General features: G+C 44.9%; 1 protein-coding gene across 1 annotated transcript; it reads left to right on the forward strand.

Annotated features, from left to right (window-relative positions):
• The first annotated feature begins 1,671 nt into the window (after positions 1-1,671).
• On the forward strand, positions 1,672-15,650 carry LOC131456989 (extracellular calcium-sensing receptor-like). Its single transcript, XM_058625717.1, has 9 exons — positions 1,672-1,851; positions 2,025-2,319; positions 2,453-2,539; positions 2,725-2,995; positions 13,538-13,740; positions 13,814-14,089; positions 14,210-14,437; positions 14,523-14,646; positions 14,725-15,650. The coding sequence occupies exons 1-9, from the start codon at positions 1,742-1,744 to the stop codon at positions 15,633-15,635; spliced, it is 2,505 nt and encodes an 834-aa protein (XP_058481700.1). The 5' UTR covers positions 1,672-1,741; the 3' UTR covers positions 15,636-15,650.
• The last annotated feature ends 2,020 nt before the right edge of the window (positions 15,651-17,670 follow it).

A 17,670-nucleotide genomic window follows, 5' to 3' on the forward strand; every position in this document is an offset into this window, starting at 1 on the left:
GATAAACTAGTGATAAACGTGTTGATAACAGCATTTGCAGAAGAAAAAAACTTTCTGTGGTAAAAACTGGCTTCATTGAGCTTACTTTTGAGACGCTCACGCTGGTATTGACACCATGTAAACTCTCTCTAATAACATCGTACAAGTGGCCCTCCATGAAATAGCAAATGCAATGTTGCAGCATATCCAATCCTTCCACCTGTTCGACGTCTTTGAAAAAAGCCAAAGACCGTTCACACCGTTAACCGAATATTTTCCACCATTGACCGTTTTTTTAAAACGGTGACGGAAAAATCGGATAGCCATCCGTCATTTTGACAGATTGCAATTCACACCCCTAAAAACTATGTTGATAAAAGAGGTGAAAAAAGAGGGATAGATGCAGATGAAGGACAAACTCAGCCCTTGGCCTCAGCGGAGCGAGGAAGCGGCAGTAAGGAGGTTAGGCGAGTTCAGTGGGAGCGGGAGTTCTCCTGGCTGAGGAGGGAGGATAGAAAAATGTTGTGCGACAAAATAAAGATTCCCATCGGAGAATCTGAGCATAATTTCTGACCTGGACACTGTACAAAATGCATCTCGCTATCCTTGTAGTGCTGACAGCGTGTTAAAGAGCTATGGACAGGAGGCTTTGGAGCGCGTCCTGATCCACTGGTGCAGAAGGAGCGCATGTTGCGGGATTTCCTACCACGAGCAACTACGCGCAAGCAGGCACGCGATTTAAGTCCATGTGGACCGGGACGAAGGTGTGAGACTGTGCGTTTAGGCCGCAGGTGAACTGTTCATATTCCACTGCAATATGAACAATGCAATTGAATATGTCATTATTATCATTTAAAGTGACCGGTAAAAATTGATTATGACGGGATTTTTATGACCCTGTCAGTCAAAATGACGGACAACGAAAAAGTCTAGCGCAACCTCTGGTTCACATGAATAGAAATATGGCGTTAAATGGTAAATGTTTATCCCACAAAACAGACAAAACCTCACTCGGTCTAAAGTATCCATTCTTACTACACACAGAAGTCAAGAATTGACTGCTCACAGCATCATTTCCGGGTCACTCACAACATTTGGGACATTCCCTTTCCCTATGGACTGTGGGTTTTGTAAAAGTGTTTCAGACTTTGTAATACTGATTTGCACTTCCAGGTCACAGTACAACACTGTTGTTCTTGGAAATCTGGGTTAAACACTCTTCAAGCATTTTCAAATTTCACACCAAAACTGTGTTAAATAATCTGGTTAAAAAGTCCACCGCTCTCTCTTTGTTACTAATCAATCATAACTACTCATTGCTAATTGCTGTGTTCTGCTGCCAAAGCTTTTTTACTATACAATTACCATAATGCCTCATGAAATCAAACTAGGTTTTTTGGTATTGCTGTGATTGAGTGCCCCCTGCTGACAGAAATGGCAAACTTTGTGTTTAAATAAATAAATAAATAAAGAGATTAATTAAATATAAATATAAGAAATATATATATTTAAGTCCTGCCCTTAGAGCTTCTACCTTTGTCCTGATAGGTTGTGTGCAAAGATGAACAACACTGCAAACACATAAAATGTGGTGATATTATGATGAGCCTGAACTTAGACAGGAAAGAACCAGAGCAAAGTCATGAGGTCATTTTTAGACACCAGTATCCTCTCTTTAATTTTGTTGTCCTGCTTTTGCTCTGTGGTGTCCTCTTATTATTCCTCCTCTTGTCAGTTACAGGGACAGTTTAACCTAAATGGGATGCACAAAACTGGAGATGTGATTCTAGGTGGACTTTTCAGACTTCACTTCTTTCCTGTTTATGATGATGCATCTTTTACCTCAGAGCCACAACAGCCTACCTGCTATGGGTAAGCTGCTTGAATATTGTTATTCTTGTGAGATAATAACATTGAATTGAATTGTTGATGTTGAGGCTGACCTCATTATTTGCAGTAGTGTCTGAAGTTGTGGAACATGTGTAGTTTTGTACAGCTACTGTATGATGCATTTTAAATTGTAAACATTTGTATATTTGTGTCAGCTTTAATGTGTTAGGATTCAGGCTGTCTCAGACCATGGCCTTTACTATTGATGAGATCAACAGAAACTCAAACCTGCTGCCTAATGTCACTCTGGGATACAGTCTGTATGATAACTGCCTCCAAGTAGGGGTTGGAATTGGTGCAGCACTGACCTTACTCAGTGGTCAAGAAGAGCAAGTTTCATTAGAGGAGAGATGTGTAGGAACTCCTCCACTCCTAGGAGTTGTGGGTGATTCTTACTCCACAGGTACTATTGCCGTATCCGCAGTCTTAGGTTTGTACAGAGTGTCTCTGGTAAGTTAAGTTTTTATGTCTTTCAACATCATTTCTGTGATTTAATTTCATCTTTAATGAAGGTGTGACCATTTAGTAATTAACGTTTAACATTCTGAATTTTTCCTTTTTGATACATGGTCTTGTTTTGCAGGTGAGTTATTTTGCCACATGTTCCTGCCTGAGTGATCGACAAAAGTTTCCATCTTTCTTTCGGACAATCCCGAGTGATTCTTTTCAGGTGAAAATCTATTTGCAATATCTAAAAACATAAAATCAATTGTGTGCAATAATGTCTGTGTACAGTATCTATTAAAATGAAAAATGTACATCTTTTACAGGTCTTTGATGATCCTGTTTAGCAGGATTTCTAGTGAAAGATGATTCCAGCCTGTGCACTAATCCCTCTGCTCTGTGTCCACATAGGTGAATGCTATGATTCAGATTCTAAAACACTTTGGTTGGACTTGGGCAGGTCTGCTCATCAGTGATGATGATTATGGACACAATGCTGCTCGGTCCTTTTACTCTGATCTGGGTCCAACTGCTGGAGGTTGTCTGTCTTACACAGAGATATTGCCTCGTTATGATCCCATTGAAATTAGGAGAATAGTGGATGTGATAAAGAAATCTACAGCTCGGGTGGTGATTGTGTTTGCACACGAAAGTCGCATGATTAACCTCATGAAAGAGGTAGGTGGTAACCGTGCTCTTTCTAAAACAGAAGGTTGTTTTTGTAAAATCATATGTAGTCATAATATATAGTCATACACATTTTGTGTTAACCGCTCACTAGGACAAATTACAGTTATGCATCTCTCTGCTCAAGCTACTGTGTGACACACTTGCAGAAAATGCTGTGTTTTCTTTATCGACCCAGATGCGGAGTTGCAACTCTTGCTTCCTTTTTCTGGAATGTTTAATAGGAATGTCGGTCATTTTGGAAAACTGCTCCTGGCCTATGAAATTACCCACTATGTAAACTGAGCTTTTGAGGTGAGAGGAAAAATGTGGGGTATTACAATGAATTTAAGCAGTTGAATGAATTGCAAAGCATACTATACTGATATCAGTTTTAATCATAGCTTAATAATCATCACAATACTACAACTGACGCCTATAAACTGGATCTGGAACCTTCAGCAAATAAGTCACAGGTACCTGCAGACTGAGGATAGGGCGAGCAAAAGTAAAAAGTAGGAGAGAAAAATAACAAGATGTAAAAATTCATATTCATATCAAGAGTGTGAGGGAGTTGCTCAGTGCACCACACCTATAGCAGCATAACTAAGAGATAGTTCAGGCTTCAGACTCTGGGAACCACAAGTAAGCCTGCATTTAAACAGACCTAAGTAATCTGTTAGGATGATATGATGAAACTAGTTCTTTCAGGTATGAAGTGGCCTGATCATTAAGTGTTTTGTACGTGAGGAGGAGGATTTTAAATTGAATTCTAAACTGTGATATGATCTCTCGTTCTAGTTCCTGTCAGAACTCGTGCTGTAGCATTTTGAATTAACTGGAGGGTTTAAACAGACTTGTTGGAACATCCTGATAATAAGGAGTTACAGTAATCTAATCTAGATGTAACAAAAGCCTGAACTAGTTTTTCAGCGTCCTTGAACTGGAAGCCATGGTGATGTCATCTAAAGTGACAATATGGTCAGAAAGTTTGTCTGTCTCTGAGACATTTCTGGAGTTGAACAACCTAATTTATTTCATCCGGCTTCATTGATATACAGTATAGATATGTCATCTGCTTAACAATGATGCTTTCTAATAATGTTCCCTCAAGGAAGCATATACAAGGTAAAAAGTATAGGCCTAACACTGAGCCCTGTGTAACTCCACAATTAACTTGTGTTTGCAATGATGCATTATCATTAACATGAACAAGCAGGAATCTATCTAATAAGTATGATTTAAACCAGCAGAGGGCAGTACCACCAAGTCTGTTTGAGTATCTCCAATAGAATGTCATGATCGATGGTGTCAAATGCAGCACTAAGAACTAACAGGACAAGTAAAGGGACAAGACCATTATCTGAGGTCAAGAGAAGGTTTTTAGGGCTGTTTCTGTGCTATGACGTAATCTGAATCCTCAAACAGGCTGTTACTCAAGGATTTTAGAAATTAAGGGCACATTGGATATAGGTCAGTGATCAGCAAAAACATCTGGGTCGCTATGGAGCTCCTCCGCTAGCTCCTTGATGGCCCTCTGCTGACTTGCGCCTGTTGTTCCTGTTGCCTGGAGGACCTGCCCAGAAAAGCCCTGCACCCTTGAGCCGTTTTAGCTAGTGTGTCACTGATATGCCCTCTTCTAAGGGAACAGTCAACTCAGTGATGAGGACCTGCTTGTCAGTGGAATTGCATCACAATGTCTGGTCTCAGAGTTGACTGCACAATCTTGCTGGGATAGATGAGTTGCCTGCCGAGGTTGATGCACATCTCCCAAGCCTTTCCAGGGGTCAGCAGTGACCTCCTCTGGCCCACTAATGACTTCTACTGGCTATCTCCCGGGTTGGATGAAGGAATCACTTTGCAAACAGAGTAGTTTGCAACTACTCTACGTTTCTCCAGGAGCTCCTCTGGCTTCCTCAGAACCTGGTTGTGCTGCCATCTTAAAGGAATGCTTTACCAATTTTCATTTAGCTTTCTATTACTAGAATTGGGGTAGTATTCATGAAAAATTGTGCTTTCCAACTTCAGTTTCCCCTGAGATAAGTGTCACTGGTGGTTACGTAACAAAAAAAGACTTTCATGACTCAGGGGAAACTGAGGTTGGGAAGCACAATTTTTACCTATTCCAGTAATACAAAGCTAAACACAAATCGGTGAAATATTCCTTTAAGTGCTCCAGAGCCAGTGCCACTCCACATGTTGACAGGATGTGTTGGAGGCCTGCGTTGTTTTTGCTGCACAGGGGGAACTTGTCTTCACTCCCAAACCATGTGCCTATGGGGTTTGCCAGATGTCCTTCCAGATAAGGACCCTGTGGATTGTGTCCTCCCACTGGGTCCACGACCCCTGTTTTCCCTGGAACACAGCCTTAATGAGGTAGCACTTTTGGTCCACTCAAACAACTTCCTCCGTTATCAAGGCCTACCTCCCCTTCCTCGAGACTTTGGACCAGCCTATGTTGCAGCGTGCTGATGGCTTGGTCTACCTCTGCCTGGGCCCTCCACTTGCGCCCTGTCTGGAAATCCACTGCTGCGCCTTTTACTGCGTGGTCCCTGAACTCCTTCAGCAGACAGGCCTTTTTTGGGGCTGTCTGCAGTATACCCATCACACAGTTGGTAACCTCAAGCCTCTAACCACTTGCCTTGCTCCACTGAGGATGATCTCAAAAGCAGCCACAAAGTATGTGTGGGGGAAATCAAGCAGCCTATTACAATGCCGAACTCCAGCTGCTGCTACCCTGTCATGGAGCCTTCTAGGGTGAAGCACTGTAGAAGAAGTTGAAGTACTTGGCTATGATGGTAATGACAGACGTTGGGACATAGGAGAATTCCAGTATGAAGTCAATAAGCTTGTTTGGTACTGACCCCTATACTCAGCTCCCTTTTGATTCACTGGATCTGCTCCCACAACATGGCTCAGTGTTTGATAAACCCCGGGAAGCCTGAAAGCCCGTTCGGACTGGGTGCTGAGGCTGACCTTGCTTTCCTGAGTACCTCTGTGATCTTGCGTTGCCTTGGTGGGGAGGTAACTAAAGGGATATTAGGTGGTGCAGGGCGTGGTATGTAGCCTGGTGGACCAAGTGGTATGTCTTGAGCTTTGGTGTATTGGTTCTTCTCATATTGTTCCAGGTCTTCCTTGGAGATGGCCAGCTTCCCACTTCGTTTTTCATCAAGTAGCTGTCAGGCATACCTAAAGGGGTCCTTAAATTAGTCCCTCGTTTTCTTTCTCCTTTCTCTTGAATAGCTGGTGTTGTGTAGGAGCTCCTCTATGAGCGTCCCCCTCCATGTTTTAGAAGCGGTACTAGCTCGTTTTGCTGATACAGGGTCTTCAGCTGTTGCCACCTTTCACTGATGTTTCACCCCGTAGTCAGTTAATCTCCTAGTGGGGTGTCTGACCCATTTTTAATAAAATTAGAATGACTCACTCTTATTATGTTTACGATTGATTGATTTATTTAATTTAGTTGGTTGGAGGACAGATGGTCTTGATGTAGGTGACTGCTCGAATATAGAGTGGCATCTAAGACTGCAACTCTGCCTCCTGGTTTGACATATTTCTAGATAAAAAGATCAGCTCCAAATAAAGTGGAGTGAGAGACACTGTCTCTCCTCACGAGACCAGGTTTTCCCCAGATTTTTCAAATGGGATAGAGGTCTAAAGAGGTCTACTACTTACTAACTGCTTTAGCCAAAGATTTAGATTTCATGGTGCAGAGCCGAGTTTCCAATTCACCAAGCCTCACCTCCATGGCAAACAAGCTACATTTATTACAAGTACTATTGAGGCAGAGGAGTAACTTAACATGTGGTACACAACACAGTTTGTCCAGTGGATTGTCTGCAACAGTTAATTAAATAATTGTTACCGCAGCATGTCAGCATGTACACCTTGTGGTTGGTGTGCCTGGAATGAACATTTTGGGTTCATTACATTAAAAGAAAATCGGACTGCAGACAAATTATGGTAATATTGTAAAAGGTGACTTTAACTTCTACCAAAGTCATTTTCTGGTAAGAAACTTGTACTGTTACTCAAATATCGCTTTCAAGTACTTAATACAAGACTGCCTGTGGTTCCTTATACTTCTCTGTTTTCTATATAGTACTGTGAAGCTGTAGGCCTGTTTTGTTAACATCATCATCATCATCCTCCGCTTATCCAGGGCCGGGTCGCGGGGGCAGCAGTTTCAGCAAGGGACCCCAAACTTCCCTTTCCCGAGCCACATTGACCAGCTCTGACTGAGGGATCCCGAGGCGTTCCCAGGCCAGAGTGGAGATGTAATCTCTCCACCTTGTCCTAGGTCTACCCCAAGGCCTCCTCTCAGCTGGACTTGCCTGATACACCTCCCTTGGGAGGCGCCCAGGAGGCGTCCTCACCAGATGCCCGAACCACCTCAACTGGCTCCTTTCAACGTGAAGGAGCAGCGGTTCTACTCTGAGCTCCCCCCGGATGACCGAGCTTCTCACCCTATCTCTAAGGGAAAAAGCCAGCCACTCTCCTGAGGAATCCCATTTCGGCCGCTTGTACCCGCGATCTCGTTCTTTCGGTCATGACCCCAACCTTCATGACCATAGGTGAGGGTAGGAACGAAGATTGACCGGTAGATCGAGAGCTTTGCCTTCCGGCTCAGCTCCCTTTTCGTCACAACCGTGCGGTAAAGTGAATGCAGTACCGCACCAGCCGCTCCGATTCTCCGGCCCATCTCCCACTCCCTCGTCCCCTCACTCGTGAACAAGACCCCGAGATACTTGAACTCCTTCACCTGGGGCAAGGAGTCGTTCCCTACCCGGAGAAGGCAATCCACCGGTTTCCTGCTAAGAGCCATGGCCTCAGACTTAGAGGTGCTGATCTTCATCCCGACTGTCCATGAAAATCACAAACAGGATTGGTGATAAAGCGCAGCCCTGGCGAAGGCCAACACCCACAGGAAACAGGCCTGATTTAGTGCCGAGAACCCGGACACAGCTCATACTTTGGGCGTATAGGGATTGGATGGCCCTAAGTAGTGCCCCCCTCACCCCATACTCCCGCAGCACCTCCCTAGGAACCCGATCATCGCCTTCTCCAGGTCCACAAAACACATGTTGACCGGATGGGCGTACTCCCAGGCCCCCTCCAGGATCCCTGCAAGAGTAAAGAGCTGGTCCATTGTTCCACGACCAGGACGGAATCCGCATTGTTCCTCTTGAATCCGAGGTTCGACTACCGGTCAAACCCTCCTTTCCAGTACCTTGGAGTAAACCTTACCAGGGAGGTTGAGAAGTGTGATGCCCCGGTAATTGGCACACACTCTCAGGTCACCCTTTTTGAAAAGGGGGGCCACCACCCCAGTTTGCCACTCCTTCGGTACTGACCCCGCCCTCCACGCAATGTTGAAGAGACGTGTCATCCAAGACAGCCCCTCCACACCCAGAGCCTTCAGCATTTCTGGGCGCATCTCATCAACCCCTGGGGCCTTGCCACTGCGGAGTTGTTTAACCACCTCAGTTACCTCCCTCAGGGAGATTGACGATGATCCCCCATCAGCTTCCCTCTCTGCCTCCACCACAGAGGGCGCAGATGTCGGATTCAGGAGTCCCTCAAAGTGTTCCTTCCACCATCTGGTTACCTCCTCAGTCGAGGTCAACAGTGTCCCATCCTTACTGTACACAGCTTGGATGGTCCATACCCGCTACTTTGCGTCTGCCACAGCAGAGGCTGCCGCCCTTCGGGCCCGTCGATACCTTGCAACTGCCTCAGGAGTCCTCCGGTCTAACATATCCCGGAAACACTCCTTCTTCAGTCGGACAGCTTCCCTGACCACCGGTGTCCACAACGATGTTCGAGGATTACCGCCCTTTGAGGCACCTAAAGCCCTGGAGACACAGATCTCCACTACAGCTTTCACAATAGAGTCTTTGAACACTGCCCATTCAGGTTCAATGTCCCCAGCCTCCACAGGGATACAGGAAAAGCTCCGCCGGAGTTGAGAGTTGAAGGCCTCTCAGACAGGGGCATCCTCCAGACGTTCCCAGTTCATCCGCACTACACGTTTGGGTTTACCAGGTCTATCCAGAGTCCTCCCCCATCCTCTGACCCAACTCACCACCAGATGGTGATCAGTTGACAGCTCTGCCCCTCTCCTTACCCGAGTGTCCAGAAAATGCAGCCTCAATCGATCACAAAATCGAAAACCTTCGGCCAAGGACACTCTGGTACCAAGTACACTTATGAGCGTCCTTATGTTCGAACATGGTGTTTGTTATGGATAGTCCATGACTTGCACAGAAATCCAACAACAAACGACCACTCTGATTTAGATCAGGTAAGCTGTTCCTCCCAATCACGCCTCTCCAGGTTTCCACATCGTTGCCCACGTGTGTGTTGAAATCTCCCAGCAGAACTATGGAGTCCCCAGACGGAGCCCCTTGCAGGACTCCATCTAGGGCCTCCAAGAAGGCCAGATACTCCGAACTCAGGGCTTTCCCCCCCGCAACCCTAAGGCGCAGGGAGGTGACCCTCTCGTCCACCGGGGTAAACTCCAACATAGTGGCGCTCAGCCGGGGGCTCGTGAGTACCTACCAGGAGCACTAGGCTCCAGACAACACAGCTCTCAGAATCACAGGGACACTCAAACCTCTCCACCACGATAAGGTGATGGTTCCCGGAGAGAGCTATTACTATGTATTTTCTTTTATAATACTTTACATTTTTCAAACAGGCAACACTATTGTTTATACCGGCTGTTATATGGACAGCTGTGTTTTGTTGAGCAAAGAAACAAAATTAAACCTGAATAAATAGTTGATATCGCATACTGGACCCTGTTTGAGAGTCAGAACGTTGAAGAGTACACACAATCTGTTCTGTCCTACATCTCCTTCTGCTATGTAAACGCCACAGTGGAAAAACGCTGCTGGGTTTTCCCCAACCAAAAACCCTGGATGACAAGCGACTCCTCATCAGAGCTTGCGACAGAGCCTTTAAATCGGGGGACAAGGAGCTATACTCCCGCACCAGAGCAGATCTAAAGAGGGGCATTAGAGCTGCTAAGGACCAACACAGGCGGAAAATACAGGGACACCTACAGGACAATAACCCCAAGCAGGTGTGGCAGGGGATACAGAGCATGACCAACTATAAGGGCACCAACACCCCCACCACCAGTGCTGATGCCTCCATGGCTGAGGAACTCAATAGTTTCTTTGCTTGCTTCGAGGCCCATAGGCCACCAGGGCCCCCGCCAGCCTTTAGCACCACCTCACTGACTCTCCAAAAAACACGACGTGAGGAGAGTACTGCGCCAGGTGAACCACAGGAAAGCCACTGGACCCCACAGAGTGTGTTGGAAGGTTCTCGCTGCATGTACTGGCCAGCTCACAGGGATCCTCACCACAGTTTTCAACCTCTCACTAATCCAAGCGGTCCCGACCTGCCTCAAAACCGCAACCATCATCCCCAAAACATCTGGCAACAGCGACCCCAGGAACTACAGGCCCATTGCTCTGACATCAGTGGTGATGAAATGCTTCGAGAGTCTGGTCCTGTCTCCCTGCTTCTTTCGACCCCCACCAGTTCGCCTACAGGAGAAACTGCTCCACCAAAGACGCCATTGCCATTACCCTGCATACCACGCTGAGCCACCTGGAACATTATGTAAACTATGTAAGAGCACTCTTCATAGACATACAGCTCAGCATTCAACACAATAACACCGGACATTCTGACAGAGAAGCTGCTGGACCTGCACCTCCCACCTTCCACTTGTGCCTGTACTAAAGACTCTCTCAAACAGACCACAGCGTATGAAGATTGGCCCCCACCTCTCCTCTCCTCAGTATTGGCTCTCCTCAAGGCTGTGTGCTGAGCCCACTTCTGTATGCCCTTTACACCCACGACTGTGTCCCACGCCATCCCACAAACAAGATCATCAAGTTTGCGGACGACACCACAGTGTTGGGGCTCATAGCTGGGGGAGACGAGACCGCCTACAGGGAGGAGGTTCAACATCTGTCCGGGTGGTGTTAGTCCAACAACCTGCTTCTGAACACCACCAAAACCAAAGAAATCACCTTCAACTTCAGGAAGAACCAGACGGACCATGCTTCTCTCTGCATCAATGGAGACCCAGTGGAGAGGGTGTCAGCCTTCAGGTTCCTGGGGGTCCACATCCAGGAGAAGCTCTCCTGGGTCACCAACACCACGGCTGTGACTAAGAAGGCCCAGCAGTGACAGCACTTCCTGAGGATTCTAGGGAGAAACAGACAGAACAGAAACTGCTGGTGTCATTCTACCGAACCACAATTGAGAGTGTGCTAACTTATTGCATCACAGCGTGGTTCCCTGGGAGCAGTGCCGCAGACAGGAAGGCTCTGCAGCAAGTGATAAATACTGCCCAAAAAATAATTGGCTGCCCCCTACCCCACCTGGAGGAGATCGCCACCACCTGCTGTCTCAGCCGATCCAGAGCCATCCTCTCCGACCCCTCCCACCCAACCCAGCACCTGTTCCGTCTGCTTCCGTTGGGCAGGAGATACAGGTCAGTCAGGGCACGCACCTCCAGGCTGACCAACAGCTTCTTCCCCTGGGCCATCAGAACAATGTACACTGAACTCTGAAACCACAACAGTCACCTTCCGTAGTAGGTCACTGAGTGTGTGTGTGTGTGTGCGTGTGCGTAGCTGTGTGTACATACCTTGTGTATGTTCTCACTGCTGTTTCATATTTTGCACCTCCATTTTTAAGCTGCTGTCTATTTATTTCTACCTCACTCATATATATGTTCTACATCTCACGACACTATAGGGCCTGATTTACATTTCTATTTACATATCTTAGCTGACTGTTTATTTATATTATTTATTGGTTTGAGTATGTGCGTGTGTGTGTGTGTGTGTGCGTGTCTGCACTGTATGTAAATATAATTCAGGGTTTCTTCTTTTTGGTGACGGGTTATCTATCCCCCTTAAAACACTTTTTGGAGCTGCACCTTAATTTTGCTGTATGTTGACAATAAAGTTATATCTATCTATCTATCTATCTATCTATATATATATATGTATATATATATATATATATATATATATGTCTATCTGTCTATCTGTCTGTCTATCAAAACAAAATATAGAGAGATATGAGTTTTGGTCCATATCATCCAGCCCTACTACAGACCTGTCTCTCTTCTTCCATTTCTTTACAAAACTCTGAAGTTCTCTGGTCTGGTTTTAAGGCAGGTCACTCGACTGAAACTGCACTTCTTGCTGTCACTGAGCAACTTGCCAGGGCTGCCTCTCTCTCCTCTGGGCTCATCCTCTTGGACCTTTCTGCAGCATTTGACACAGTTAACCACCAGATCCTTACTTCCTCCCTTCAGGAACTAGGTGTCTCAGGCACTGCACTTGCCCTACTCCTATCTTCAAAATCAAACATACAGAGTAACCTGGAGAGGATCTGTGTCGGAACCTTGTCCTCTAACTACTGGTGTCCCTCAGGGTTCTATCCTGGGCCCTCTCCTCTTCTCTCTGTACACCAACTCTCTTGGTTCTGTTATTCACTCTCTCTTCTGTTCTTCCTATCACAGTTAAACTGACAACACCCAACTCATTCTTTCTTTTCCCTGGTCCGAAACACACGTAGCAGAACCGATCTCAGATTCTCTAACTGGCATCCCTCAATGGATTTCTGACCATCACTTGAAACTCAGTCTCGACAAGACTGAGTTTATTTTTTTTACAGGAAAGGGCTCTCCCACCACAGACCTGACCATCACCCTAGACAACTCTGTGGTAGCTCCCTCTCATACCGCAAGGAACCTGGGTGTGACACTTGATGACCATTTCTCCCTCAACACCAACATTGCTGCAACAGCTTGATCTTGCAGATACATGTTACACAACATCAGAAGGATACAACCTCTTCTAACCCAGAAGGCGGCACAGGTTCTGGTCCAGGCTCTTGTCATCTCACGCTTAGACTACTGCAACTCCCTTCTTGCTGGTGTCCCTGCATGTGCCATACGACCTCTGCAGCTCATCCAGAATGCAGCAGCTCGACTGGTCTTCAACTTACTAAAGTTCTCTCACACTACACCACTCCTCCCCTCCCTTCACTGGCTTCCTGTAGCTGCTCGCATTCGCTTCAAGACTCTAGTGTTTGCGTTCCATGCTACAAACGTATCCGGTCCAGCCTATATCCAGGACATAATCAAAACCTACACCCCAGCCCACCCACTCCGCTCGCAGAAGCATTCGCCAAACTCACGACTGTTCGCTGTCCTGGCTCCCAAATGGTGGAACAAGCTCCACATCAACATCTGGACAGCAGAAGCCTCCACATCTTCCGCTACTGACTAAAAACCCATCTCTTTCGACTCTACCTCGACTTAGACGACAACAACGACGACACAAAAAAAAAGCACTTACTTGTACATCGCACTTATGACTAGCACTTTATAGTTTGGCTTACTTGAAGCGACTTAGTGTCTGCTAAATGACATGTAATATAATGTAAAAAAAAAAAAATTACACTATATTGGTATAAAAGTACACAATTATGTACTTCTTATGCAATTCACAGATAGTGAAACAGAATGTGACAGGCCTGCAGTGGATTGCCAGTGAAGCCTGGTCATCAGCTGCTGTGCTCCAGGCTCCCCATCTCATGCCGTACCTGGCTGGAACACTGGGGATCGCTATTCGTCGAGGAGAAATACCAGGGCTCAGGGAATTCCTGTTACAAATACGTCCTGACCTACATCACAACAACACCGATGGGAATAGCATGGTGAGAATAAAATGTCTGATATGTAACTTCCAGTAAAAAATTGTCATTATTTCAAAAACATACATTTTTTCAGGTGAATGAGTTTTGGGAATACACATTTCAGTGTAGATTTGCACCACCTCCAGCAGGTTGGGTGGAAGCTGGAGGAGAACTATGCACTGGACAGGAAGCTGAAGAGAATGTGGAGAATGAATTGGTGAACGTTTCGGAACTCAGGCCAGAGTATAATGTGTATAAGGCTGTGTACGCTCTGGCGTATGCTCTTGATGACATGCTGCAGTGTGAGCCAGGGAGAGGACCTTTCAGCAACAACACCTGTGCTCATTTACAAAGACTGGAGCCATGGCAGGTGAGATATCAGTTTACACTGAATTCACTTAATCCTTTGTATTTGAGTGTGAAGTGCAAATAAATAGAATAAATCCTCATTTTCAGTTTTCCTTTTTGTCCCTAATCTGGATTTTCTTAGATGATATATTACTTGGAAAAAGTCAACTTCACCACATCTTTTGGTGATCAAGTGTCATTTGATGAAAACGGTGATGCCTTACCTGTATATGACATCATGAACTGGGTGTGGCTCCCTGATGGAAGAACTAAAGTTCAGAGTATGGGTGAGTTTAAGAGGTCAGCCTTCAAAGGAGAAGAACTTACACTGGATGATGACAATATCTACTGGAACTTTCAATCCAAACAGGTTATTTCTTACTTTTTCAGACTACTACCTCTTTACCTTAGTCATTACAGATTAGTCTCACAGATCCTGATTTTTCTCTACACAGCCTCCTCGGTCAGTGTGCAGTGAGAGCTGTCCTCCAGGTACCCGCATGGCCAGAAAGAAGGGGGAACCTGAGTGTTGTTTTGACTGCGTCCCTTGTTCTGAGGGAAAGATCAGCAATACAACTGGTCAGTATAAAGTTTTAAACACCACAGTTCAGAGATTTTGTATATACGTGTATCACATAATATTTCCTCTTTTCTCAGACTCCATGGAGTGCACCAGTTGTCCAGAAGATTTCTGGTCCAGCCCCCAGCGTGACCACTGTGTTCCTAAGAAAACAGAGTTCCTCTCCTACCATGAGCCTCTGGGTATCTGCTTGACAACTATCTCACTTTTGGGCACATTTATCTGTGTTGTTGTTCTGGGCATCTTCATCCATCATCACAGCACACCTATAGTCCGTGCCAACAATTCAGAACTCAGTTTTCTTCTTTTGGTGTCCCTTAAATTGTGTTTTTTGTGTTCATTGCTCTTCATTGGACGACCCAGATCATGGACTTGCCAACTAAGACATGCAGCATTTGGCATCAGCTTTGTGCTTTGTGTCTCATGTATCCTGGTGAAAACCATGGTGGTTCTGGCTGTGTTCAGGACCTCTAAACCAGGCGGTGAGTCCAGTCTGAAGTGGTTTGGTGCTGTGCAACAGAGAGGGACAGTTCTGGTTCTGACTTCTGTTCAAGCAGCAATCTGCACTGCCTGGCTTGTCTCTGCTTCACCAGCACCTCATAAAAACACCCAGTATCACAGTGACAAGATAGTTTATGAGTGTATAGTTGGGTCCACAGTTGGTTTTGCAGTTTTACTTGGTTATATTGGTTTACTGGCCATCCTCAGTTGTTTGTTAGCTTTTCTAGCAAGGAATCTTCCAGACAGTTTCAATGAGGCCAAACTCATCACCTTCAGCATGCTGATCTTCTGTGCAGTGTGGGTGGCCTTTGTCCCTGCTTACATCAGCTCACCAGGCAAATATGCAGATGCAGTGGAGGTATTTGCCATCCTGGCCTCCAGTTTGGGCATCTTGGTGGCACTGTTAGGACCCAAGTGTTACGTCATCTTGTGTAGACCAGAGTTAAACACAAAGAAAGCCATCATGGGTCGAGGCACTAAGTCATAAAAACTGTATCCAAGAATTTTCTGCCAATTACCCCTCCTGAATTTTACATACTGGACTTTTAATAAAATGTTTTACAAGTTATATGTGTTTGTGTTTTCATTTGTTAAACCTTCAACCAATCAGCAAAAGCTATGAACAGGTGGTTTGTGAGACTGGCAGTTGGAAAAGCAAAGAAAAGTGACAAAATATTGATATGTATTTGTTTGTATGTTTGTCTGTTAAAATGTCAAATACAGAAACATGTGGTCAGTTATTGCTTTACTCTTAACATCTGTGATACCCTTTCACATTAAAAAGTGCACTTTTTTCTTTGTTGTGCTCAGAGGGACCAGTTCCTCACAAGGACAAGAGGGGGCGGCGCGCCCTCAATTGAGTGTCTTCAAATCATAACTCAACTTCATTCCTCTTCTTTACAGTGCAGCCCTCCTTCTCTCCAGGCTCACTACTACCTTTCTCCTCCTCTCACTGCACATTAAAATGTTATCTGCAAACAACATAGTCCACAGAGACTCCTGCCTGACCTCATCTGTCAACCTGTCCATCACCATAGTAAAACAAGAAGGGTCTCAGGTCTGAAACACTTCCAGGAAAACGGTACAGGATCATCAGATCCTCCACCAAGACTCAGTCAAACAGGTCTTGCACTAGCTGCACTTTATATTTATCATACCACCTCCCTTCTTTCCCCCTGTACATACATACATTTCCCTGCACAGTTCACCTGCAATTTGCACACTTCACCTGCAATATTTTATCTTGTTTTCTGTTTTTTATTTTTATTTGTTTCTACTTCATTTTTATTCTAAAAGTCCCTTTTATATACACATGTATATAGATGTGTGCTCTATTTATGAGATTTTAATGTGTGCTGAGAGTCTCCGGAATAAACTTTGTTATGCTTCCATAATAACAATAAAAAATTTGGAATCTTGAGAATCTGGACCAACTGCTTCTCCGCTCTTCAGTCAACACCCCCCCCCCCCCCCACACACACACACACACACACACTTACTTGGTTACTTAGTTACGCTTAATTAGAGTGTGAGCACACAAGGTGGGGAGACCATATTGAAACTGAATTAGTTGTTTGTAATTCAATTTCTAATTAACCTCACACCGTATCATGCCCAGGTTGGCCTTATAGTCTCCTATTTTCTCCAAATTTTGCATAGTATTTCATAGCATCTAGTATTGTGCATTTTATTTGAAAATAAATTTTTACCTTTTAACTTATCATGGTCAGGGGATTTGTGTACCCCAGTGACCACAAGAGCTATACTGGCAACAGCATAGTCTCCTGGTGGGACACCCAAGTAGCACAGGTGAAGTGGTAGAGGCCTGACGAAGTGCTCTCTATTGTTTCTCCAGTTTTGGGTTGGACACGATGGAAGCATATTGCATTCACTTCACTGTTTTTTACTGAGTTAATGAGAAGTTATCCTAATTTTATTATTAGTTTATGACTGAGATATCAAGTATCTCAGTCATTTAGAAAAACAGTTTTCTTCTTGAGAGCTCTATTGTCTCAGTTGTTCAGTTTAATCGTTCCTGCGTGTCTTATAAACTGTGGTTGGGAACCACAGGGAGAAGCTGTAGCTACATCCTTACTTTAACTCGCCAATGAAAGTGAAAGTTGAGCAATATGCTTCCATAGTACACAATGCAAACAACATGTTGCAAAGAGAAAACACCGTTATATTTATTTATATTCCTCTGTAGAACCGGCCCTGCTGCTAAGACAGCGGTTATTAATCTACACTTGAAGGTTTTATGGTTCTGAGTCACAAAAAGGCGATAGTTTCAGTTCAATAAGTGCTTTAGTGCAAACAAAATAATGCATACCAGACGCATCAATATGAGAAACAGAAAATCATCAGTGTTATTTATGTTTATTGATGGTATTTTTCTTTTGCTGTGCAATGTTTGTGACAGTGTATAAATGTGAAACACTGAAGTAAAAAGGGCTATAATTTAACTATTTAATAGGTTATAAACATAAATCTATAACCGACACTATTCAGTTACCAACGTAATT

This window comes from Solea solea, chromosome 3 (assembly GCF_958295425.1).
Source record: "Solea solea chromosome 3, fSolSol10.1, whole genome shotgun sequence".
In the NCBI taxonomy this organism is placed as follows: Eukaryota; Metazoa; Chordata; class Actinopteri; order Pleuronectiformes; family Soleidae; genus Solea; species Solea solea.

Coding starts and splice junctions, on each gene's coding strand:
- LOC131456989 (XM_058625717.1), top strand. CDS start 1,742: ATGCACAAAACTGGAGATGTGATTCTAGGTGGACTTTTCAGACTTCAC. Junction 2,540..2,724: donor TCCCGAGTGATTCTTTTCAG/GTGAAAATCTAT, acceptor GTGTCCACATAG/GTGAATGCTATGATTCAGAT. Junction 13,741..13,813: donor ACACCGATGGGAATAGCATG/GTGAGAATAAAA, acceptor ACATTTTTTCAG/GTGAATGAGTTTTGGGAATA.